This window comes from Lytechinus variegatus, chromosome 4 (genome assembly GCF_018143015.1).
Source record: "Lytechinus variegatus isolate NC3 chromosome 4, Lvar_3.0, whole genome shotgun sequence".
Classification (NCBI taxonomy): Eukaryota; Metazoa; Echinodermata; class Echinoidea; order Temnopleuroida; family Toxopneustidae; genus Lytechinus; species Lytechinus variegatus.
In genome coordinates, this window is record NC_054743.1 from 20,525,094 (window position 1) to 20,553,046 (window position 27,953).

Sequence of the window (27,953 nt, forward strand, 5' to 3'; positions counted from 1 at the left end):
TGAAATAATTGCGACTATAATGTAAAACAAAAGAATAGTCTCTTGAGATTCACTTGATAAAGAAAGGGATCTTTTGATTTCAGTTTGAAGTCACATTGTAGATCAGGCTTCCAGATTTCAATGATTATCTTTTACACAAATTATTCATAATTAATAAACTTTCAACTTTCAATTCATTTGTTGTATTATCCTCAAACTCTGCCCCCTCCAGAATGTTCTTGCTTTTTGAATATTTTGACAGGACAGATTCATAACAGTTGAATTTCATTTTTCAAAAATTTTTACTTGGAAAATAAATAATGCCAACTACACACAAAAGACATCAAATTATCAATAATTTAATCTTCTATATACAGATTACATTCACCATATCATAGTAATTTTAAGTGCTCATGAATGAAATATATTGATGAGTACTTACTCACAAAGCATACTTAACTGCCCAAGTGTATTTGATACAACTTTCAAGTAGGCATTTTCAAAATAGCTTAAAGTGCTAAGAATTTACTGTGAAAACTTGTCTTATCCACTGCAATATTATGGAAAAGAAAAGAAAATAAATTTGTTCAAACTCATATTGAATGCATGAAAATAATAAAATTTATCTTCATATTGGAAATGTACAATACATGTTAAATTAAATATAAAGAAACCAGAAAATAAATTTTTTAAAGACAAGGGAGGTGGGTTGAGCTGGGATGGAAATCATTTCAACAATTGCATATCACATTAAAAAGTGTAACATAAAAATTAAGAAAAAATTAGATCATGTATTCACATCTATTTAACGATTTATTTAGTCAGTCAAAATCAGACACTCTACCCCATTTTATAAAAGGTATGTATGTTTGTTCAAGTTCAGTCTCTTACTGGTAACATCAGGGTTCCTGTTTCATAAAGATTTATTATACTAACAAATGCCCAATTTGTATAACAAGTTTACTATCAGCCAATCAGATTGAAGAATTTCAGTAGCTTTTAACTGTTATTGTAAATTTGTTATTATAACAAGTGTTATGAAACGGGCTCCAGGTTTTAATCACATCCCCATCGAATCAGTTGTAACCCTTCCCCATTTTATTTCTGAAAATCAGTTGGTATAAACGGTGGATGAGCCCACAAAGCAAATTTGGTTTTGGCTAAAGTCAGTCATTTACTGTATTTTTGTCAGAATTACACTAAATTAATCATCTCCCTCACATAAAAGTTTACATAATAATTTATTTGAATAAAAAAATGAATGATTGCTTCAAACAATAAAAACTCATCCTACTATTCCTTACTTTTTAAGTACAGACAAATCAGAATATTTTTATTTGAAAACTGAGTATGAAGCAATAAGGATTCAGGAATATGAATTGCTTATGCAAAAGCTATACTGAACTGAAAGAGGAAATTGAGGGGAAAGAAGGTAACACAGGTGAGCTGAACAAAAAAAAAACACCCCACAATATTCAAAATCACAAAACATTGGCAAGAATTGTCCCTTGGGATACACCTGAAAGGTTCAGTAATGCTGCAGAGGTGGGGAAACAAAACAAAAAAAATCACCTTTGGTCTTATTGAAAATCTTTACAACAACAATATAAGTGTAAAAAAAGAACTGATGAGTCTGTACATGTACATGCTAAAAAAAATAAGATGGGATATATGCCAAATGTACTATTCAGTATGAGAACTTTTTGGTCCCAGGGGAATCAGAGAATTGAGACTTCAGCAGGTTAAATGAACATTAATTTTTCTAGGCCTGTCATTTACATGTAAGTGCCCAAACAAAATGCTATTTATGGGGCTACACACTCATTAAAATCGACATAATTCCTTCAGTAGATTTTATTTTATAAAAATAAACCATATGGGTAATACAAATGTATTAATGTACAGTTCTTTAACAATAAATGCTGATAAATTTTCACATTACATTATTTACTCAATTGCTAGTACGGTACATTACAATGTAAATACAGTAATTCACTTCACACTAGTACCTTGTTCCCAAAGGTACATGTATTACATCCATCTGTTACTTTTGAGGAAAATGCGTTTACAATATTATGCGCAGGCATATGAATATCAGAATTTGTTTTTTCTCATGGTTGATCTTAAAATAGATTCTCGCCAACATATTCCCTTTAACTCACAACATGGATTGATTCAAAAATAAAGTTAAAACATATTGAATTAGCTTGATGTAAAACCTTGTACTTTTAATTTAATTATGATTTATTACGTAGCAGTCATGGGCCTCTTTTCATCATTTTATGATGGCAACATCAGGCCCAAAGAACAATTTTAAAAAAATTGCTTTTCTTAAGACAATTACAATTTTCATCAAAAGCAAATGCAGTGCCTTTGGAAATGAAACAGCCAAAAATTACCTTATTTTTCATCAAATTTTTGCTATAAAACAATAAAAGTTAGCTTGATGCTTAATCATGAGAACAAAATAATATCATACCCCTTTAAAGGGTCTGATAATAAATTTACAACAAAAATGACATGCCAAACAATGCTCCAAAATCAAAATATATATACAAGAAGATTTCATAAATAGTCACACACAATCACAGTACATAATATAGTATTGCTGGGGTGACAAGTCCTTCTCAAAGCTTTTCTATTTATAGAAAAGACTACCCCATAATGGCATTGGATAGAGAGTTACGATTGCCACTGTTCTATCACGTACATAAGCGAATATACTTTTAGAAGATAAAAGTACTTCTCACCCCAGTATTGACATGAAAATCTAATACAAAATTCCATACACTTGATAACATTTACACTCATAGCCATCATATTTGAATTTGGAGTATTGAAAAATAAATGAAAGATAAAAAGTTCATATTAAAATGAATTCAAAAGTAACCAAAATATGCATGTTTTTCCTGAATTTTATTGAAATTTGTTGGCAGTGTCACATTCAGGAATACACTTAGTGTAGTGTTGAATAAACAATCATCAGGTAAAAACAAAGGCCTGTATTCCAAACCACTGTTTAACTTAAACCTTGGTTTAAAGCTGTGGTCTAAGTCGACTATGGGTACCAAAAACAAATATTCTTAAGACCGGCTCACACTAGGCGCTTTGTTGCGATCCAAATTTCAAAGAAATTGTAATAACATCTGATATGAACATTCTAACCAATAAACTCTTACCGATCTGAGTTCAGAATAACGGCAGGACTACTGCTATCGAAACTCAGTCAAGTTAGAGCCTCCCTGAAATCCTGAATGAATAAAAAATTAAATTCCCAAATCGTAATGACGTTATCATCGGCTGAGACTTAAAGCCGATTTGGACTTTACTCCCACCACAGAGCTTGACCAAAAATATAAGTATGATTTTATTATTTCTAACATTACGCCGAACTTTAAATAAAATAATTTTACTTCTTGGATCTTTCATATTTAATGGAAAATACAAATTCTTGTAAAATCGCTTAGTGTGAGCTGTGCTTTATGATCAAAGTATATTTACATCCAACACCCAAAGCTTTACAATCATGAAATGATAAATTATTGTTTTCACGCTGAAAACATGGTTGAGATCCCAGTAAAAAAATTTAGAAAGGCAAACATGGTAATTAAATGGTAAGCAAAGGCCTTATACTTAAAGCTTTTAAGAATTTTAGCCCAGGCTTCAACCATGGTCTGAGTTAAAGGCCTGGTCCCACTGGCCGATAGATACAAAACATATTCATAAAGGACACAGCGGACGAGCAAAATTTTGCAGATGGCTCCATCCATTCTCATCCGCTCCAGAAATGGACAAACTTGGCTAAAAAATTGGTGAAAACATAATAGAAAAGAATGGACGTGGGTAGTATGTAGCATGGTTTTTTAAAGATTATTCATCGGAAACCTTTCGGATATAAACGGATCAAAGTGGACGACAGCTCTGAAGGGGTTACCGGGGGTTTTGAATACTTTATTTATGAGATGAATAAGCTTACATCCTTTCTATTTCCATGCTTCTAACAATGTTTAGACGTTCCATGTACCTTATCTTTCCTCCCTCTTTCCGTTGATCAGCTTCAGTGGATCTGAGTTGCAAGAATGCCCAGAGGATACAGCAGATGTTTAACGGATGAAAACGGAAACGGAACATTTGTTGCTCGTATGTGTTGCGGATTGACATCGTACCCGGCAGAAAGTTTATCCGTTCTATAAGCTTTGTGCAGCTCAAATCTTTTTTAACGCCAGTGAAATAACATTGGACAGATGCTCGATGGATAGAGCATATGAAACACATACACAATGAGTACACAACAGATGCATACCATTTTCCAATGGATGTCACAATTTTCTTCAGTTTTACATCCTCTTTGCAGTGGGACTGGGCCTTAAACTTTAATTCAGAATTTCAGAATATGTGCCAAAGTTTTTATTAAGATTTTTATCATCCTGGGGAAATTTTATTCAACACAATGACAACATTCCAAGTTTCAATACAAATTCAAATGAAATTCAAGAGTTTCCAAATTGTAAGACAATGCTGGTAGAACTAGTGAATACTGATGATCTGTAAACTAATTCATAAGATAATACTGTCTCCCCTTATCAAACTAGTATCCAACTTACTTTCACATCCCATCCCCCTCCTTTTTTATTTTTATTCTAGCATTTTCTTTCTCTTCCTCTGTTTCTTTATGAAAGATAAAAATTGAAACTTCCTCATCAAAGCATATACCAATAATGTTCTATTTGACTTGCTCTTTGAAAGATAAGACACAACAAATCTCCCATTCATAATTTCTGAAGGGCATTCCAAATACAAAACACTGAATGAAGGACAATTGCATTGAGAATTGATGTTCTAGCATGAGGATGTGCAAAACATTTAGAAATACATCCAATTCATCACAATTTTTCACCATGACCGAAGACATCCTTGGGAGTTACTTTATGTATGCATTGAGTATATACAATAAAATCATACACAAAAAACCCGAACAAGATATCAGCCCAAATCAGAGCCATCCATATTATGACCCGGCACCTAATACTCAGAGTTGATCACAGATAACATAATTGATAAGCACACACATGTGAGGTACAAAGCAAACGCATAATAAATTTGTCAAACAGTATGTATGGTATCGTCTTTGTTACAAGACTTTGTGTCAATACTCAAATCTCACAGGATGATAGATCAGCGAAAGTTTATCATCAGATATGGGTGCTAAGTGACTATCAAGTCCATTCCCATCTAGCTTGCCTATGCATCCATACTCACACCTTGCAGGAGATCATTCAAGAGGAAATGAGGTAACACCTTTAATAGTCCACAGGATATCATCATCTCATTCCCCCATGCTACTCTTGGTCTTCACATCAATGAATTTCTGGAAATCATTGATCAAACCATGAATACACCAGAGATGTTTTGGTGTTAAACCAAGGATATATATCAATATATTTCTAGAACTCACTGACCAAACCATGAGCACACTGCAGAGGTTTTGGTGTTAAGCCAAGTATTCAAATCAATACATTTCTAGAAATCATTGATCAAACCAGGAATACACCAGAGATGTTTTGGTGTTAAACCAAGGATATATATCAATATATTTCTAGAACTCACTGATCAAACCATGAGCACACTGCAAAGGTGACGGTGTTAAGCCAAGTATTCAAATCAATATATCTCTAGAAATCATTGATCAAACGATGAATACACCAGAGGGGTTTTGCTGTTAAGCCAAGGATACAACAGGTATACACCTTCATCATGTGTTAAAAGCAGCGAGAGATTTAGGAACATACACCACGGTCCTCTCATCCCAAGCACAGTCTGCTAACTGCAAAGATAACCAAAACAAAATGAAAAAAAATCCTGTTCACTACACATCTTTTTATATGAATTTATTGGATATAAAAATGAATGATGGTACAAATACAGTAACATGATTTGCATTCATTTCCAGATATCATTTTTTCTGAATGAATGTATTTAAATATAACAACTGTTGTTACTTTGACATATCTTTAAATAGCACAAAGTGTAAATCATGTGTAATGTGAATATCAGTTTTCAATTCATTTATGTTCACATTACAATAACTACCTTCGCACATGCAGTAAGAAATGAATAGGCACAGATAATACAACTCCCAAGAATGTTCTGTAATCTGATTGGTCCAAATCGAATGACATGATATTCAGCGAATTGCACTATTGCATCTTGCACTCTGACGTCACACCAAAAGTACTATCCTGCACTCTGACGTCAGAGTGCAGGATAGTGCGAGGTCTGGAATTATCTAGAATTTAGATAAAATATAGCATTTGACCAACTCAGTAACATGGGGGGTTGTATAAAACAAAAAATGCGCCCATTCTTGTGCATAGAGGACCTAAATAATAAACTCTGTGTGATCGACTGCCAAATGGATATACCGCACTCGGTCCTGTGGACCTCGGTGCGGGGATATCCAATGGCTCTTCTCGCACATCGTTCATTATTTGGCCCTGCATGCACGCACACTGTACGTGCATTATTTATATAATATTTCCTTTGCTTATGAGGACTATCAACAAGCTTTGATGAACACAAGAGAGTATTTGTGGCGGTGGTCAGGTGACGTAACTGGATCAAAACAATGAAAATGAGAAAACTTGAATATAGTATTTAAGCAAATAAATAATAATCTTGTCTACTGCCCAACTCCAAATGAAATGCTTACCTGTCCGGGCACATGTACATTGAAGTCTAGTCCACAAACAAACTCAGTATGATTTTCAATGGTCTCGAGGGGAGTAGGCTGCCTAGCAAAATCCCATGTTCGTACTGTGAAGTCATACGATGAGGAGGCTAGCACCGTCTTACTATGAGGAGAACACTGCATGGTAAATAAAAATAGGCGACATTTAGTGGACCTGGGCTCCGTAACACAAAGGTTTGCGATGAATTGCAAAGAACCGCGTTCATTGGCTCCCAGTCAGTATTATAAACAGAGTGCGCATACAACGATGATCATGATTGGTCATTGGTATTTAGAGATTGATTGCAAATCTTTGTGTTACGGAGTCCAGAAGAGAAAACAATACCTGAATGGATTAATATTTCTTATAAACAAATAAAAAAACCTTGAAAATAATGAAATACACAATCAGAGAAATGTTCTATAACTTTAAGGTAGACTATAACATTGTCCTTGATATTAACCTGTTCATTTCTATGTATCCCCCCCCCTTAATTATTATTGTCCTTTTTTTATCCCAGAGTTAAATTTGGGAGGTTGTACTGCCATTTCTACTTATTTCATGAATGCAGCATGAACTAAACAGCTGCCTATAGCAGACCATTATTATCAAGAGCTGAAATAGGAGAGAAATTACTTGTAACAGGATTACACCTTGGATAGAAATCTAAAAAAACAACGTCAGATTACTATTCCAGACTATACCTCCGCCCACCTTTATTCTTGGAAAACTGGAAATGCAGTATACCAGTTCACAATTATGACAATTACATAGGGTTTTTACTCTAATGTAGCTACTCGAGCTTCAAGCTTATGATGCAAGACCCATTTTGTGTTCAATGAATTGGTAATGGTACATCCACATGTGGTATATTCTGTATAATGCAAAAATCATTCTATTTGTATATGGTCCAATAAATGTTGCCCTCTATTTGTGAATAATATGAACACACATTAAACAAAATATAAAATAACAATTCTGAATATGTACAGATCCACATGGCTCTCCACATGATTTTGGCACATTTGGGTTTGTTACCTAAGTTTGTTTGCACTGCTAATTACCTTATCTTTACAAAATCTGGTTACATCATAGTTGAAAAATAACAGCAAAAATAGAGGAGAAACATGGGGAATTTTTCATTATGAGTAAGAGCCTATAAATCATAAAAGCTTGATCAGATATTAAAGCTTTCCAATATTTCTTACAAAACATCAAAGTGATATAAGCAATAAAAATGGAGGAGCAGGCAAATCTTATTCTTGAACCACTGTAGGTAGGCTGGTTAAAAAATTACACCTAATCAAAATTTTGATGACAAAGTTGGGGTGAAAAGGTTTTTCCCATCATCAAGGGAGCAAATCTCACAACACCATAATGAAATCATTATGACATTATATAACATAGGTAAGCTATCATGTGATTAATTGTGTAATATCCCATTTCAGGGATGCTACTTAGAATATGTTAAAAAGTCTGAAAATCATCTAAAGAAATTAATCCTTTCCTACATGAAGAAGGTGTTTTTCGTGGCAGGAAATATGTTGAAAAAGGTATGAATTCAGACTTGACGTCTTTATTAACTATGGGTGTTGTGGCGTGTGCCTGTAATCCAAGCTGTGGGGAAGTTACAAATTGATGCAGAGGTTCGAGCCCTGGTCACATCTTTCGAATGGTGACGTTACAGTTCAGTCCCAGACGTAAATAATATCTGATTGATACACGTCTGACAAAACTAAAATACACACACACGTATGTTGGGCAATTGTCTCATTCTATATTTACATGAAAAAAAGTATAATTAAACAATATTGCACCATGTCTGGATAATTATTCATACAACTATGTAACTAGATTCCACTCTTAGAGATGACCTACACTCACCTTTATCCTCCTTATTGCATGTGTGTGTCCACCAAGTTGAAAGAGTACTTTAGTTGCATAGCGAAGGTCCCAACCACGGATCTTACAATCAACTGAACCAGCAACAATGATATTCTGTTGAATCGAAAAAAAAAGTTTATTAGATTTTCAACTAGCTAGAAGATACTGCTGAAAAGGATATCTTTAATACTTAATCCATAATTGTATTCTGGTTTTTATTGCTGCAAGAGAGCAATCCAATCAATTGAATTTAAAATCCAGAAAGAAAGGATTAAGGATCCAGGTATGTAAAATTAAAGAAACCAGGAAGTAACAATCACAGAAACAAGGATCCAGAATACTTAAAAATATATTTATGAAAAAAGAAAAATCAATGCTTACTGGTTTTAAGAACAACATTTTAAAGGTTGACTGCATTGTAATAATTTTTTCCCAATATTTTTTTTAAGTTAAACATTTTCCTTGAAATATAATAGCCAGTCAACAGTATTAATAACACCAGTCATTATCATTATTTTTTACATTAGGAAGGTGTTTAATACTGGCTAAACATTTAGGACAGATTGTTATTATGAGCATGTCTCTTTCAAGCATAGGCCTGCTTAGTAATTGTACATTTGCATTTTGATAAAAGTTAAGGGTGGAATATGCATGAATAATGCCCTAATTTATTTTCTGTGGGAAATATGTTGTTTACTCTGGATTAGGATTAGTGTGCGAAATATGGATTCTTATCAAAAATCAGCAAGCTGAGCATTTTGGTAGATCATATAGGCCCAATTCTACTGGGATACCACCAAGCATAGCTAAAAAAGTCTGAAAATCATCTAGAATTACCCCTTTCCTACATGAAAAAAAGTGTTTTCTATGGCTGAAAAAGTCTGAATTTAGAATTTAGACTGAAATATGGCATCCCAATTCGAAGTCTTTAGTCGCCCTTTAAAACTGAGATAAGACTCTTAATGTTGGTCACCTGATCATATTTACACCAGTCACATGATATGACATCTGCTTTGCTGACAGGGATGAGGAATCTAGGTTTCTGTGGTCTTCGAATGTCCCATACACACAAAGAGCCATCACCTGAAGAATAAACAGAAACATAAACATTCTCCTGAAAAGTATGCAATAAAAGAACTTATTGTGCAATATAATCATGTCAATATCATCACATACCATGCTGAATTGATTCGCTGTTTGAAGGTTTATCACCTATAAATTCACATCACTGCCATTTCTATAATTTAATGAGAATAAAAAACAGCTTTGAATATGTAAGAAAATTTACATATCAAACATACAGCTTGCTACTATATTGTTAAATATAAAAAATAAATTATGATCGTGTATTTAGCTCTGACACAATTGTAAATTAATTCCACTATTTGAGAAAATTATTCTGACTGGATACAAATAAATGTGCGTGTACAGGACTTCAGCTGGTAGATTAGATTTGTTTGATATATGCTCTCTGAATCACGCACAAACTGATACACCATTATTAAAGATAAATTCCAGTATTGGTAACGATCTCAAAATGACTTTTTACAGAATCTAATATGACCACCCAAGTGTCTGTTTGTATGAATAAAAAATATGTGCCAAAGGATTCTGAAAGAAATTGTGTAATTGCTGAGAAATAAGCAAAATAAGCGCGGATTGGTCACTTCCGTCGGGTCTTTATTCCAGCAATAATAATACACTGTCCCACGTGTGCCTATCTGTGTTGGTGATCTTCAGTGTGAATATTTTTGGCGTAGATTTCAAGATTTCACAAAGTTCAGTTTATGTAACTGTACCAGATCTAGATCCTCGATGATATACTGACAATTAAGCCTGGTTTTACAGACTTTCTCATGAAATCAGTGTTTATTGCAACTACTGGCATTTCTCTTTAAGTACAAAATTTCATGACCAAACAAATTCTTGAAGTTATTAAAAAACTATGACTGCATTTTGAAAAATTCCAAGCAAATTATACCCCCCCAAAAAAAATATAGTGCTCTGAATCAAAGGCTTTTTTCTATATATGTTATTGATAAAACATATTGCAGATTTAATTTATATTGATGAGTGAGGAGCCCCATCTTGCTTTCCATAGGCAAGTTGTTCCTGAAGTCATAATTCTATAAGCTCTTTATAAATCACTTTGCACGACACAGAATATTAAAATGCATATCGCTGTCATGCCAAAGCCACATATTTATTGAACATGGCAACACAACTCTAAAAATCTTGGCACAGCAGCACATTAAGTTAAATGCACAACTTTCGACTGATTTGAATACATATGGCATGCTACATAGTTTTCTTTAATCTGACTGAGATGAAAAAATATAAGTTGTAATTAACATACATGTAGAATATAGCTTTAAATTTCTTACAATTTTACCCACAGATTTGTATGTAAAAATACTTGAGGCATATTTTTGCATCTCATTTCGCATTTTTAATTCTATCTGTAATAAGCCATAAATAACTATGAAATGTTTACCAAATACAACCCTTAAAATTCTTAGTACACGTAGTTATCATAAATTAATACGTGAGTAGAAATGTGTTTAACAGATATAGTTTACATAGGCTATTGATCTAGCAATACCATGATGAAATGTGTTTAGTATGTAGTTTATCCATGTTTATTTGAGGGTTAAAGTCTAAAAATAACAGCCTTTTTTCACACAATAAGCTCTAAAATGGTTTACAACCAAATAAAACAGGAATATTCCATTGTAGGTCTGAACGTGATGATTAAAGAAATAAACATTTGTATTAACAACTCTGCTATAACCTTGATCCTGTTTTGTAAACAATAATAAAACTCTGAATAGAAATTATCATACATGTAATACGAGCTGTACAAATATCAGCACTTTCAGCAGACTATTCAGAATTCAAACAATGTAAAATTTTAGGTGTCATTTATGATGACAAGGGTTATCTCGCATATTACTTTGACATTCACTCAGAAGAGTACTCTAATATTGATAAAAATCTTCACTCATGTAACATTGAATATGTTGTATTTTGTATTGATTTGTAAACTTGATCTTTTGATGTTTTTAAAGTGGTGTGAATAAATTGAATTGAATAGAATATCATCCAAATAACCCCGAACCTAAACTAATGTCATTTCATAATGCAAAGTACTGTATAAGCTGTTATTTTTGCATACAGAATTTTTCGTGAATTGCAGGGGTCCTGACATTTTCGTGGGTTGTTGAATTCACGATCCGTAGATGTTCCACCCACAGCATTTCAGAGAAGCAAAAGTAGTGCAAAACATGTGCAATAATATACTCCTCAAAGCCATTTTTTATTGTGTTTAAAGGTCAAGTCCACCCCAGGAAAATGCTGACTTGAATAAATAGAGAAAAATCAAACTAGCATAATGCTGAAAATTTCATCAAAATCAGATGTAAAATAAGAAAGTTATGACATTTTAAAGTTTCGCTTACATGTGGATTTTCCCCAAACAGTGATATGCACAACTAGGTGACTCAGTCGATGATGTCCATCACTCACTATTTCTTTTGTTTTTTATTGTTTGAATTTTACAATATTTCATTTTTATAGATTTGACAATTAAGGACCAACTCGACTGAACCATATAGTATTAAACAATGCTAATTCCATATGTTCAGGGAGGAATTAATCATTGCATCACTTGACAAAGAGGAGAAAATTTGAATATTTCATATTTCACATAATAAAATAAAAAAGAAATAGTGAGTGGATGACGTCTTAGTCTCCTCATTTGCATACCAGCCAGGATGTGCATATAACTCTTGTAAAATTAAGCGAAAATTTAAAATGTCATAACTTTCTTATTTTACATCCGATTTTGATGAAATTTTCAGTGTTATGCTTGTTGGAATTTTCTCTTTTTATTCATGTCAACTTTTTATTGGGTGGACTTGTCCTTTAAAGGCTTTTCAGTCAAATTCGATTCTAAGTCATTATTTTGACATGTCTTTTGTACATGCCCTATATAAAACAGAAAGTGTGAAAAAAGTGGCTTTAATTTCATTTTTTCGTGCTTAATCACAGACAAAATGATGGAGCATGCAGGAAAGCAACAATGAAAAACACATTTCTGCTAACAGAAATGGCACAGACTTTTGACAAGGTACCTTAGACCATCTGCCAGTATACCAAGTGAATAAGTGGAGAAGCCGTGGTGTAGTGGTTCTGACTCTTGCCTTGTATACAGAGGGTCATGTGTTCGATTCCCACCGCAGTCTAGCGTCCTTTGGCAAGGCGTAAATCCACACTTTGCTACTCTGACTAAGGTGCTAAACGGGTACCTGGTACAATGTGAAAGTCATTGTAGCTTGTCCACTACTGTGTGCGCCTCACTGGCACCTGACTGGAATACCCCCCAGGGAGTGGAGGAGGTGCACAGATTGTGAGTGGGAATGACTGATTAAATCCGATGATTGGGTAATAATATATCTGTAAAGCACTTAGACACGTCATTCTGATGTATCAAGCGCTATATAAAAGCGGATTATTAATATCATTATAGGCCTATTAAACTAAACAACCAATCATACCTGATGAGGAAGCAAAGCACCCGGGAACAAGAGGAGACCAGACGGCACTGTAGACATTGTGTCTGTGGCCTACAAAGGTCTGGAGAGAATGGTCCCGGTTGGTATCCCATAACTTGATGGTCTTGTCCCAGGAAGCGGAAAGGACAAAGTTCTGGTCCCGGGTCTGATTCCAGTTCACACTGTAGACCTCTCGACCATGTTCCTGGAGAGAAGGATAAAGGGAGTTTGTCAATCAGATAAACCTTTTCCCTAAAATTTGGTACATTTTCATTTTCCTGCTTACATATGATAACTTAACTTAATTTTGTTACTTAAAAAGCTAGTTACAAACAACACAATGCAACCGTTAAACTTTGTTGAATTTATCCAGTAATGATTTTTATCTTTTTTTTATCCTGATCAATTTGCCTGCTTGCTTATTGCTTTCACTTTACCCCAGATTAGAATGGACTTAGTTCCACAGAGGCTTTTGAGGGAAATACACTTGCTTGTTTTACTTTTTTTTTTTGACTCATTCATTGATAAGAAACAATCATACGTCTTTGTTGGGAAACACTGCATGACAAGTTTCATGCCCTCTATTTATTCCGGGTGTCAATTCATCGAACTCACAAAGAAACTTTAAATGAAACTATTTTATATCAAGGAGGGAAAATATGGGAGCAAACATAAACAATGAATACCTTACGCTGACAAAATAATGAAATACACGTATGATCAGTCTTTGACAATTAAAGACAATATTGACATAATGTAATAAAATTGCAGAGAAAGTATAAAAGGAAACACAAATTGTTTCAGAACATGAAACTTCATAAAAAGCAGAGTCCATCTCATTCACTATTTTCAAATTTAATGGATTTCATAACACTCATTGTTCTATCTTGAAAGATTTTGCAGAAATACACAAAAAAAGGAACAAGAACAGATTTCTCTTAAAAGTGAAGCCAAAGAAAACTTGTCCTTTTATCAAAATGCCTGAATAAGATCATCTCTCTATCCCTCAAAGACTAACCTTGAATACTTTGACTGGTTCAGCTGGGATGTTAATATCCCAGAGTTGGATGGACCCGTCCCCACTCCCTGTCATAATGAGTCTCTCATTGCTCTCAGACCATGTCAGATCAAACAGGCCCTCCTTCCAGTCAAATGTTCCCAGGAGGACGGCACCAGCGGGTGTGATGTCGATCAGGAATAGAGTGCCAGTTCCTTGTTAGGAAGGAATAATTAGGGAACAAACATAATGCAACTTGATAAAGTCAAAGTGATTTCTTTTGGTCGGAAGGCAGACACGAGAATTGATTTATGTATCAATCCCTTTCTATTGGAAACAAAAATCTATTAAAGAACATGCCTTCAATCTCAATGTTTCAGGGCAAGGCCATTTTCCATAGCACATTTTTACAGTACAAATGGGAGATACATGTATAAAAAAATCTTCAAACATCAAAACAATTAACATATACATGTATACAGTGAAATTATCAACTGGACTCATTCAAATCTAATCTACAGATTATTCTAAATGCTCTGCATTTCTTGTCTGAATAAATTTTAATTTTTGGTAATTAAATTGAGACCTGTTTTGTTATTATAGAAAAGCACCTGATCCCCAAAACACACAAACCTACCAGCAATACCATAGTGTTGGGCCGTTGCCACAGCAAGGCGCTGGGGAAGATATGGAGAAAACTCCACTGCGTATCCATGGCGACCAGGAGATTTGAAGGCTATTGGAGGTCTTGGATGATGATTCATAGTCTACTCTTCAGGCTCAATTCAGTGAAATAAGTAAAAATATTTTAAACTTTCAATCTGACAGCATCCTCCTTTGTTGCAATCAATAATTCCTATAAATGAAATAGGACAAATTGAAGAGAAAATAAAAACAATTTCTTGTTGCATACCTAGGCCCTAAATGTAGTCAGTATTAAAGAAATTAAAGGGTAATGTGAGCATAGTAGTAGGGGTTAATAAAATTTCCATAATTTCAAGAGCAAGGCTAAAAATTTCTTTTGAAAAAAGGCATACATGTACATGTAATTGGGGAAAATATGGCAGAGAAAATCTCCTTTAATAAGGGCATTGAAACTAAATCTACTTCTTTAAAATTGAGATCACAAAGACTATATCAATATCAAGCTGACAAGCAGATTATTACAAATTATGCCACAGTCCTGGTAGTATTAGGTCTGCTCAAAACAAGAACTTAAAAGTTCATGAACTTGTTACGCATTGTATTCCCTTGTTGGTATATGCATTTGCCCTCATTTTCGCCCAACAAATTTAGGACCAACCTATTGATAGGAAAAGTACATTTTGCAGCTTGAAAGCAAGACTACTTCACTCTGATTGGTCAAAGAGACCACACAGCACACAGCCACCAAAATTTCAACAGTTTCCAATCCGGGGCCTATCCCAGGTCACACTCACCATGTGGTAGATTACCCGGGTATGTTGTTTTGAATAAATGTGAAACATCCAGCCAATCATTTCTATAGATTTCATGCTACTCTCTCGTATTGTATCTTATTGTTAATTGCTGGATCCTGACCCATTTCCAATGTGCCACATATCAAGAGTGACATTGTGAGAAAGAACAGATAATGAGCTTTACAATAAGAAAGTCTCACAATTTATGAGAGTCTGCGGAGAGGTGAATTCAGCCACAAGAGGGTGAAAATCTTGCTTATTTGCTGATTAGCATGGACTCTGCAGTCTGGCTATTTGTAACAAAAAATACTCAGTTCTATTCATTTATGCTTTGTTTTCATACAGTTGAGGATTTTTTTTTAATTCACCAGAGTGCTGAAGTCCAAAACTTGAATTTTGAACATATTTTTGTGAGACCCTAAGTCTTGGTAAAAGTTAGGATTGGACAATCCCTTACTCTCTTTTACATAATTAGAAGAATTCCATTAACTTAGGCCTGGCTAGGGCCATGTTATATGATTAATAACTATAATAGAAACAGACACTCAATATAAATTATTCATCATGTTCATCCCCTTAGTCTTAGAACAAGAGAAAATAGGCCAAACATTGCCAACCTTATTTCACTACACAGGCCGGGGGTTCTGAAAACAAAATAACCTCGTTATATTGGATACATGTAGATGAAAAAAAAAGACCAAGCCCAATCCCAACTAGAAAAGAGGAGCACGGCCAATGTGGGAGACTCTCTCCAATATGGGAAACAATCTAAAGGACAAAAGAAACAACATCAACAAGAACTTAATTTTTTTTCATCCGAAATTTCACCTCACTGAGGTCAAAAGTAGATGGTGAAAAGAGGTAATCTTTCATGAGGAATCTACTTATCATTCCATTTGCTGCCAAGCCCAAGGTAATCCTTTGTAGTAAATGTAAACAAAGAAAATTGGTCTCCCAAAGCCTGACAAAGGCCAAACTGGAGACTGTCTCTGAAATTGGATACCCAAATTCTTTACAAAAGTAAGAAGTTTCTGATATTGCAGATAGTCTCTTAAATGGGAGATAGTCTCCCAAATTGGCCATGCGCCTCTACTAACTGATGAAGTGGCAAAGTATTTTTCTTTTTATCATTTCCTTTTCTGCAGCCTGGGCCCTGGCCGGTCGGCCTGGCCCTGGATCTCCATTTAATATTTTGTTATCTTAGGATGACGGTTAAAGGACAAGTCCACCCAAACAAAAAGTTGATTTGAATAAAAAGAGAAAAATCCAACAGGTAACAAGCATACATGTACATGTATGTATTGTAACACTAAAAATTTCATCAAAATCTGATTTAAATTTAATAAACTAAGATAAGAAATTAGGAATAGGATCAATCAACATTTTTCTGGGATGGACTTGTCTTCTTGACCTTTAAAATTTAATGAAGTTAGTGACCTTCTTCTTACTATAGATTTGTAACCAAAATGTGCAAAAATGTTCATTACCAAATGAGATGAGACAGCTGCTGCTGAACTGCGCCTGCGATTGTCCATCCAGCGACACCACTAGTGACTACTGTCTACTGTACTACTGCCCTGGCATCGGCCCTGGCCCCCGGGGACGTAGAGTTCGGTTTCGTTGCTGCTGAGGCTGAGCTTTCTGCCAGAATTAGAACCCCGCAAACAGCCAAAATTAAGTCGCAGTCACGTGGTGCTTTATCTTTGGAATTGTGTCATTACTATCAGCTTGCAAAGGTAAGTCCAAAGAAGTAGACTGTTAAAATGTCCTGTCCCCAGTAAAATTGGCCGGAAAATTGGACTATACATAATACAAGGGCAGCCGCGGCCAAAACCCTTCATTGCATAATCTGAAAGGTCACACAGTACAGCTGCTGCGCTGACCGCCCTTACCGGAAGTGGATGGCAAAAGGATTTCGCGCGATTGCTGCAAAATTGAATCTTCGCCGCGAGGAAAACATAAACAAACTCTGAAATCCAAAACTTCCTCGCTTTCAGATGTCGTTTTATCGTTTTACTGTATAACCCATCCTTCAAGATAAGGCAGAGGACTCACCATGTCATAGTTGGCAAACTGGACTTGCTGTTGATAAATGTAAAAATTGAAATTAGAAAATGGTTAACGTGAGAGCACTCCCTTCGGATCTTGCACGACTTGTGCTGGGTAAGTACAGGCGCGCGCTTGCTTGACGAATGACTAGACGATCTAGCACTAGCAGCAGCTCAGTCAGGGCACAATCTTCTTCTTTCCTTGGTTGGCAACCAGTCAGGATTGAATATTTTTGCCACAGCTTTTGTTCATTTTCAGTAGCTTATTATATATTTTTTCCATTCCTTTTTTCCTCCTCTCTCTAATTTACTCAGTTCAAGTCTAATTCTTTTTTTTCTCTTTTTTTCTTCCTTTTCTTTTCTGTTATTTTCTTTGTCTTTTTTTTCTCTTTTTTCTTTTCTTTTTCATGTTATTTTTTTTCTTTTCTTTTTGTCTTCTCTTTTCTTTTTTTTCTTCTTTTTTTTCTTTTCTTTTTGTCTTCTCTTTTATTTTTTTTTATTTTTTTTTCTTTTCTTTTTTCTTTCTTCTGTTTTCTTTGCTTTTCTTCTTAAATTTCTTCTTTTTTTTCTTTTTTTAAATTCTTTTTCTTTTCTCTTTTTTTTCCTTTTTATTTCTTTTTTGTTTCCCTTTTTTAAAAAATTGATTTATTTTGCTTTTGATTGCGTTCTGCTTCTTGCAACACGTTTGACTTTCTTCTGCTACAGTAAGCTGCAACAGAAAAAGCAAAAGTAAACTGGATTTGTGGCCTGATAAAACTCCAGGTTTCAGGAAACCGAAACGACACAATGGAATAGCCTCGCTTAGCCTAGGTTAGCCTAAATAAGTCTAAGACTAAGTTTGACTAGTAAGCCAGGCATGCCAGGGGATGGTAGAAAATGTTTTTATCTTTGTTCTTATCTCATTGTGCTGAGATAAGATAAAGAATAAAGCACTATCCACTTATTCAAATGTCTGAACAAGGTAAATATGGACCTGGCTTGTTCTCTCATTCAATGAACAAGGACAAGCCACAAGGTTATATGAACGAAATATTAAAAAAAAAGAAGAAAGAAAATAAGAAGGCATATAAGTGTCAGAAAGCAGAAATAATATGAAAGAAAGAACATACAAATGAACAGGTAGAGAAAGAAAAAAAAATAAAAAGGAAAAATATATAAAAGAAAGAAAACAGAAAAAGAAGGAAGAAATAAGATTTAAAAACTAGGGGAAGAAAGAAAGAGAAAAAAGGGATAAAAGAAAATGAAATAAACAAGGAAAATAAAGATTAGATCTAAAGAATGAATGTAAGAAGAAATTAAATAAAAATTACAAAGATGCAGGAAAAGGAAAAAATGAAAGAAAGAAAAGGGGAAAGAGCAAAAGTAAAGACTAAAAGAAAATTAGAAAAAAGAAAGGCTATTCCACTGTGGAATAGCCTTCCGTTGTATACTTAAAAAATTTACCTCTGTCGAGACTTAACAATCTTCTCAAAACTCTTTTATTGAACTCTTACATGTAGGTCTTAATGCACCTTGAGCACTCCACATGTACAGAGAGGATTGGCGCTTTATAAGTCACATTATTATTATTATTTAAGACAGAAAGAAAGAAAAAGAACGAAAAGGGGAAGAAAGATGAAGAATAAATAAAAGAAAGTAAAAGAAAAATAAGGAAGAAATGAGAAGAATAAAACAATAAATGAGGAATAAAAGAAAGACAGAAAGGAAACAGAAAAAGGAAGGAAAAAAAGAAAAATAAAGAAGAAAAAGGAGACGGGCAAAATAAGGGTGAATGAAAGAAAGGGTGAAAGGAATACTTGTTATATACCAGTGGTCGTCGATTTTGAGCAAGAAAGAACGCAGCCATCATGAGAGGTGATAACCCTCTAGCTACTATAAATGTCTTAAATATCATTAAAGATAAGAAAGATTAAAGAAAGTTTTCAGAATACCACATGTACATTCTGTTCTTATCCTAGCACGCTTTGATATTATATGCGCAAGTTATAAATTTACACACTCAAGATGGTAAGAAAACTAAGAACATTTTCAGAATACCAATTTGAGATTGTGACGTAGATATAAAAACATTTTTAGAATACTGCCCCTGGAGTGTTTATGTGTGCGTGTGACTGTGTGAGCCTTTACTGCGTATGTAGATCCACCGGTACATTTTGTTGAAAAATGTTGATTTTACAATGAAAGTCGACAATTAAAGTCTGTTTTTAAGGGTCTTGGGACTCTTGGCGTACATGTAGGACCACAAACTTTATAAAGCTCTTGAGTTGTCATAAAAACACATAAAAATAATCTTCAACTCTAAATCATAATAAAAATTATTCAAAAGTTACAGAAATTCTGTATAACTTCTGAAAAAGTAGCAAAATAAATCATGTTTGTGTACCAAAAAATACATAGGCCTAGAAGAAATGGTATCTCACTGTACACTCATTACCATAGGCTAGTGGCCAAAAACTATGTTTATTAAGCCCTGGGACTGTGTTCTCTTCTTGGAGGAACCGTGGAAACATGTCACATTGATAGATAATCAACTCGGCTGACAGAAAATGTGAAAATGTCGCTAAACGTAACTAAATGGTTCACTCAGACTATAGAAGAACCGGTGGGGCCATCTCACGTATTGACTTTTTGTGCACATGCACGACAGCACCATCTAGTGCCAGTGGGAGTACATGTACGTATGCTAGGTCACTCTTGTGAAAAATTTAGGCTTTTACTTTCAGCCTTTCATGCCTTCGCAGACTTAAGATAAGTTGGAATCTATCTTTTTTTTTTTAGATCTACAGAGCATTTCAGAAAAAAAAGTTAATCCAAATTTAGAGCCAATTTTCAAATCATATTTAATTTTGTGAAATTATTCTGCATGGATACGAAAGAGAAACGCACCCTATTTGTGCCATGCCATGCATGATTGAATTAATTGATGTTGAAGACAACAGCAAAGTTAAAGGTACAGATAACCATTTTTCTAAGTTTTTGAAAACTTGATAAAAGGGCAGATGCTGAAGTAAATACTTTCATCGATGCCTGAGCTGGCTAAAGTATTTTGATTGGACCCTTTTTCTTCCAAAGGAGTGTAAATACTTGCACATGATTTACGAGGAACATGAGGAGGTCTATGTGGGTTCACTAACTTAAAAGTTGTTTTGTGATTGAGAAATTATCTAAGAATGAAATAAATTTTTACTCTTAGAAATATGTTTTTACATGTATGTGAAGTATCTTTAACTCAGGTAAAAGGCTTACTTTGAAGTTGGCAGTTAGCTCCGGATTTGCAACATGAATTATTGGAGTAGCCAGTCTCTTCCTTTCATTCCTTTTTTCTCTCTTTATATCTCTACATCTTACTCTTTATTACATCGATCAGTTACAGATACTGAAGTTAGCTTTGCTAACTTAAAGATTGTTTCATGAAATGCGAACATTATTTTTAGTCTAAGAGTGAATAGGATTTTAATTCATAAAATTATGTTTTTATGTGAAGTATCTTTAACTGAGGTAAAAGACTGACTTTGAAGTCAGCATTTAGCTCCCTTGCAACATGAATTTTTGGAGTGGCCAGTCTCTTCCTTTCTTTCTTTCTCTCTTCTCTCTATCTTTATATCTTTTTCTTTATTACCTCAATCAGTTACAGATGCTGAATTTAGCTTTACTAACTCAAAGATTGTTTTATGAAATGCAAACAATATTTTTAATCTAAGAGTGAATAGGATTTTAATTCATAAAATTATGTTTTTATGTGAAGTATCTTTAACTGAGTTTACTGACTTTGAAGTCAGCATCTAGCTCCTTTGCATTATTAATTATTGGAGTAGCCAATCTCTTCCTTCCTTCCTTCCTTCCTTTCTTTCTTTCTTTCTCTTTTTCTCCATATCTCTACATCTTCCTCTTTATTACCTCGATCAGTTGCAGATGCTGAAGTTAGCTTTGCTAACTTAAAAGAGTGTTTGTGAAAGATGAACAATATTTTTAGTCTAAGAGTAAAGTGGATTTTAATTCATAAAATTATGTTTTTATGTGAAGTATCTTTAACTGAGGTTAAAGACTGACTTTGAAGTCAGCATTTAACTCCTTTGCAACATGAATTATTGGAGTGGCCAGTCTCTTCCTTTCTTTCTTTCTTTCTCTATATCTTTACATCTTTTTCTTTATTACCTCGATCAGTTACAGATACTGAAGTTAGCTTAGCTAACTTAAAGATCGTTTCATGAAAGGCAAACATTAATTGTCTCAGAGTGAATAGGATTTTAATTCATAAAATTGTGTTTTTATGTGAAGTATCTTCAACTGAGGTAAAAGACTGACTTTGAAGTCAGCATCTAGCTCCTTTGCAACATGAATTATTGGAGTAGCCAGTCTCTTCCTTTCTATCTTTCTCTATATCTTTACATCTTTTTCTTTATTACCTCGATCAGTGACAGATACTGAAGTTAGCTTACATGTAGCTAAGTTAAAGATCGTTTTGTGAAAAATTAATTATTTTTTTAGGCTCAGAATAAATTGGATTTTAATTCATGAAATTATGTTTTTAATGTGAAGTATCTTAAACTGAGGTAAAAGACTGACTTTGAAGTCAGCATTTAGCTCCTTTGCAACATGAATTACTGAAGTGGCAAGTCTCTTCCTTTCTTTCTGTCTTTCTCTATATCTTTATATCTTTTTCTTTATTACCTCGATCAGTTACAGATACTAAAGTTAGCTTAGCTAACTTTAAGATCGTTTCATGAAAGGCAAACATTAATTGTCTCAGAGTGAATAGGATTTTAATTCATAAAATTGTGTTTTTATGTGAAGTATCTTCAACTGAGGTAAAAGACTGACTTTGAAGTCAGCATCTAGCTCCTTTGCAACATGAATTACTGGAGTAGCCAGTCTCTTCCTTTCTATCTTTCTCTATATCTTTACATCTTTTTCTTTATTACCTCGATCAGTTACAGATGCTGAAGTTAGCTTAATAGCTAACTTAAAGATCGTTTCGTGAAAAATTAATGATTTTTTTAGGCTCAGAATAAATTGGATTTTAATTCATGAAATTATGTTTTAATGTGAAGTATCTTTAACTGAGGTAAAAGACTGACTTTGAAGTCAGCATTTAGCTCCTTTGCAACATAAATCAATAGAGTAGCCAGTTTCTACCTTTCTTTCTTTCTCTATATCTCTACATCTTTTTCTTTATTACCTCGATCAGTTACAGATACTGTTGTGAGCTTTGCTAACTTAAAGATCGTTTCATGAAATGCAAACATTAATTGTCCAAGAGTGAATAGGATTTTAGTTCATAAAATTATATTTTTATGTGAAGTATCTTTAACTGAAGTAAAAGACTGACTTTGAAGTCAGCATTTAGCTCCATTGCAACATGAATTACTGGAGTGGCCAGTCTCTTCCTTTCTTTCTTTCTCGATATCTTTACATCTTTTTTCTTTATTATCTCAATCAGTTACAGATACTTAAAGACCCAGACCGGACCCAAAAATGAAATTGACAAATTATATACCAATCGAAAGCTTATAAGCTACTAAATACAGCATTGTGAGCTTTATTCATTTTCACCCTTCCCAGCTGAGTATTTTGCTTAAAAATATTCCAATTATCGGGCTTCAAACCCGGCTTAGAAAATAGGCTTTATTGTGTTTTTCAAATGCCTCGAGACCGTGACGTCACGTTGTGTAAGAAGCGTCGCGATTCCATAGGTTTGTACACAGAAAAACTGGGTTATTTTTTTGCTTTCCAGATTATGCATTTCATTTTCTTCACTTCCATCACAGAGTGATATCACATACTAGTATATTTTTTCCTACATGCTTAAATTATGAAATCTACAATTTTGAACTAGTTTTTGCCATATTTTATTTCCTGCTTATTTGGCGTAGATTTCAAATCTGTCTGCATTCAGATTATGTATCACAACTTTTCCTGACATAGCAATTTAGGCCCAATAAGAGCCAAACAAAGAAGTCACAAAAAAGGCAGTGAATAGTTGTAGGTTTCCATCAATTTCAACAGTGAATAATTGTGAGAGCCATTTTCATCTGAAAACGGAAAAAAAATTGAATTCATAATATACATGTAGAAATGGAAGAAAATACCCAATGCTTTTGTACACAAGCCTATGGAATCGCAACCCTCCAGACACAACATGACGTCATCCTTTCCAGGCGACGTGGGGTGCTCAATTGAAGCGTACTTTGGAGGAGTAGTTTCTTTGATTTTTATCTAATATTTCTTAAAAATGGAAGGAGATGTATAGAATATCTTTGGTATATTTGTATTGTATGAATCATTGCCTTTCTTTTAATATACGATTGTTTTTACACCGTCGGGGTCTTTAAGTTAGCTTTGCTAACTTAAAGATCGTTTCATGAAATGCAAACATGAATTGGCTAAGAGTGAATAGGATTTTAGTTCATAAAATTATGTTTTTATGTGAAGTATCTTTGACTGAGGTAAAAGACTGACTTTGAAGTCAGCATTTAACTCCTTTGCAACATGAATTATTGGAGTGGCCAGTCTCTTCCAATTCCTTTCTTTCTCGATATCTTTACATCTTTTTCTTTATAACCTCGATCAGTTACAGATGCTGAAGTTAGCTTTGCTAACTAAAAGATTGTTTCATGAAATGCGAACAGTATTTTTACTCTAAGAGTGAAGTGGATTTTAATTCATAAAATTATGTTTTTATGTGAAGTATCTTTAACTGAGGTAAAAGACTGACTTTGAAGTCAGCATTTAACTCCTTTGCAACATGAATTATTGGAGTGGCCAGTCTCTTCCTTTCTGTCTCGATATCTTTACATCTTTTTCTCTATTACCTCGATGAGTTACAGATGCTGAAGTTAGCTTACCTAACAAAAAGATTGTTTCATGAAAGGCAAACATTAATTGTCTAAGAGTGAATAGGATTTTAGTTCATAAAATTATGTTTTTATGTGAAGTATCTTTAACTGAGGTAAAAGACTGACTTTGAAGTCAGCATTTAACTCCTTTGCAACATGAATTATTGGAGTGGCCAGTCTCTTCCAATTCCTTTCTTTCTCGATATCTTTACATCTTTTTCTTTATTACCTCAATCAGTTACAGATACTGAAATTAGCTTTGCTAACTTAAAGATTGTTTCATGAAATGGGAACAGTATTTTTACTCTAAGAGTGAAGTGGATTTTAATTCATAAAATTATGTTTTTATGTGAAGTATCTTTAACTGAGGTAAAAGACTGACTTTGAAGTAGCATTTAACTCCTTTGCAGCATGAATTATTGGAGTGGCCAGTCTCCTCCTTTCTTTCTTTCTTTCTTTCTTTCTCGATATCTTTACATCTTTTTCTTTATTACCTCGATCAGTTACAGATACTGAAGTTAGCTTTGCTAACTTAAAGATTGTTTCATGAAATGCGAACAGTATTTTTACTCTAAGAGTGAAGTGGATTTTAATTCATAAAATTATGTTTTTATGTGAAGTATCTTTGACTGAGGTAAAAGACTGACTTTGAAGTCAGCATCTAGCTCCTTTGCAACATGAATTATTGGAGTAGCCAGTCTCTTCCTTTCTTTCTCGATATCTTTACATCTTTTTCTTTATTACCTCAATCAGTTACAGATACTGAAATTAGCTTTGCTAACTTAAAGATTGTTTCATGAAATGCGAACAGTATTTTTAGTCTAAGAGTGAAGTGGATTTTAATTCATAAAATTATGTTTTTATGTGAAGTATCTTTAACTGAGGTAAAAGACTGACTTTGAAGTAGCATTTAACTCCTTTGCAGCATGAATAATTGGAGTGGCCAGTCTCTTTCTTTCTTTCTTTCTTTCTCGATATCTTTACATCTTTTTCTTTATTACCTCGATCAGTTACAGATACTGAAGTTAGCTTAGCTAACTTAAAGATCGTTTCATGAAATGCAAACATTAATTGTCTAAGAGTGAATAAGATTTTAATTCATAAAAAATGTGTTTTTATGTGAAGTATCTTTAACTGAGTTTACTGACTTTGAAGTCAGCATCTAGCTCCTTTGCAACATGACTTATTGGAGTGGCCAGTCTCTTCCTTTCGTTCCTTTTTTCCTCTCTATATATCTCTACATATTTCTCTTTATTACCTCGATCAGTTACAGATGCTGAAGTTACATGTAGCTTTGCTAACTTAAAGATCGTTTCATTAAATGCAAACATTAATTGTCTAAGAGTGAATAAGATTTTAATTCATAAAAAAATGTGTTTTTATGTGAAGTATCTTTAACTGAGGTAAAATACTGACTTTGAAGTCAGCATCTAGCTCCTTTGCAACATGACTTATTGGAGTGGCCAGTCTCTTCCTTTCGTTCCTTTTTTCCTCTCTATATATCTCTACATATTTCTCTTTATTACCTCGATCAGTTACAGATGCTGAAGTTAGGTTTGCTAACTTAAAGATTTTATCATGAAATGCGAACATTATTTTTAGTCTAAGAGTGAAGTGGATTTTAATTCATAAAAGTATGTTTTTATGTGAAGTATCTTTAACTGTCAAAGACTGACTTTGAAGTCAGCATCTAGCTCCTTTGCATTATGAATTATTGGAGTAGCCAATCTCTTTCTTTCTTTCTCCTTTTCTCCATATCTCTACATCTTTCTCTTTATTACCTCGATCAGTTAGAGATGCTGAAGTTAGCTTTGCTAACTTAAAGATTTTATCATGAAATGCGAACATTATTTTTAGTCTAAGAGTAAAGTGGATTTTAATTCATAAAATTATGTTTTTATGTGAAGTATCTTTAACTGAGGTAAAAGACTGACTTTGAAGTCAGCATCTAGCTCCTTTGCATTATGAATTATTGGAGTAGCCAATCTCTTCCTTTCTTTCTCCTTTTCTCCATATCTCTACATCTTTCTCTTTATTACCTCGATCAGTTACAGATGCTGATGTTAGCTTTGCTAACTTAAAGATTTTATCATGAAATGCGAACATTATTTTTAGTCTAAGAGTGAAGTGGATTTTAATTCATAAAATTATGTTTTTATTTGAAGTATCTTTAACTGAGGTAAAAGACTGACTTTGAAGTCAGCATCTAGCTCCTTTGCATTATGAATTATTGGAGTAGCCAATCTCTTTCTTTCATTCCTTCTCCTTTTCTCCATATCTCTACATCTTCCTCTTTATTACCTCGATCAGTTGCAGATGCTGAAGTTAGCTTTGCTAACTTAAAAGAGTGTTTGTGAAAGATGAACAATATTTTTAGTCTAAGAGTAAAGTGGATTTTAATTCATAAAATTATGTTTTTATGTGAAGTATCTTTAACTGAGGTAAAAGACTGACTTTGAAGTCAGCATCTAGCTCCTTTGCATTATGAATTATTGGAGTAGCCAATCTCTTCCTTTCTTTCCTTCTCCTTTTCTCCATATCTCTACATCTTCCTCTTTATTACCTCGATCAGTTGCAGATGCTGAAGTTAGCTTTGCTAACTTAAAAGAGTGTGTGTCAAAGATGAACAATATTTTTAGTCTAAGAGTAAAGTGGATTTTAATTCATAAAATTATGTTTTTATGAAAAGTATCTTTAACTGAGGTAAAAGACTGACTTTGAAGTCAGCATCTAGCTCCTTTGCATTATGAATTATTGGAGTAGCCAATCTCTTCCTTTCTTTCTCCTTTTCTCCATATCTCTACATCTTTCTCTTTATTACCTCGATCAGTTACAGATGCTGATGTTAGCTTTGCTAACTTAAAGATTTTATCATGAAATGCGAACATTATTTTTAGTCTAAGAGTGAAGTGGATTTTAATTCATAAAATTATGTTTTTATTTGAAGTATCTTTAACTGAGGTAAAAGACTGACTTTGAAGTCAGCATCTAGCTCCTTTGCATTATGAATTATTGGAGTAGCCAATCTCTTTCTTTCATTCCTTCTCCTTTTCTCCATATCTCTACATCTTCCTCTTTATTACCTCGATCAGTTGCAGATGCTGAAGTTAGCTTTGCTAACTTAAAAGAGTGTTTGTGAAAGATGAACAATATTTTTAGTCTAAGAGTAAAGTGGATTTTAATTCATAAAATTATGTTTTTATGTGAAGTATCTTTAACTGAGGTAAAAGACTGACTTTGAAGTCAGCATCTAGCTCCTTTGCATTATGAATTATTGGAGTAGCCAATCTCTTCCTTTCTTTCCTTCTCCTTTTCTCCATATCTCTACATCTTCCTCTTTATTACCTCGATCAGTTGCAGATGCTGAAGTTAGCTTTGCTAACTTAAAAGAGTGTGTGTCAAAGATGAACAATATTTTTAGTCTAAGAGTAAAGTGGATTTTAATTCATAAAATTATGTTTTTATGAAAAGTATCTTTAACTGAGGTAA

At 33.7% G+C, this 27,953-nt stretch overlaps 2 protein-coding genes across 2 annotated transcripts in view; one reads left to right on the forward strand and one right to left on the reverse strand.

Moving 5' to 3' along the window:
• Positions 1 to 4,933: 4,933 nt before the first annotated feature.
• Positions 4,934 to 17,361, reverse strand: LOC121413585 (peroxisomal targeting signal 2 receptor-like). The gene is made up of 8 exons (XM_041606458.1): positions 17,068 to 17,361; positions 14,779 to 14,997; positions 14,163 to 14,356; positions 13,148 to 13,349; positions 9,565 to 9,674; positions 8,592 to 8,705; positions 6,689 to 6,844; positions 4,934 to 5,803 (listed from the first exon to the last, which is right to left on the reverse strand). The coding sequence occupies exons 2-8, from the start codon at positions 14,903 to 14,905 to the stop codon at positions 5,732 to 5,734; spliced, it is 975 nt and encodes a 324-aa protein (XP_041462392.1). The 5' UTR covers positions 14,906 to 14,997; positions 17,068 to 17,361; the 3' UTR covers positions 4,934 to 5,731.
• A 115-nt stretch (positions 17,362 to 17,476) lies between these two features.
• The window catches only part of LOC121413587 (protein NPAT-like), a 38,890-nt gene continuing 28,413 nt past the window's right edge, over positions 17,477 to 27,953 (forward strand). Inside the window, exon 1 of the mRNA XM_041606459.1 lies at positions 17,477 to 17,743. Coding sequence (XP_041462393.1) covers positions 17,695 to 17,743 — 49 coding nt within the window. The 5' untranslated portion in view covers positions 17,477 to 17,694. The remainder of the gene's footprint in view (positions 17,744 to 27,953) is intronic.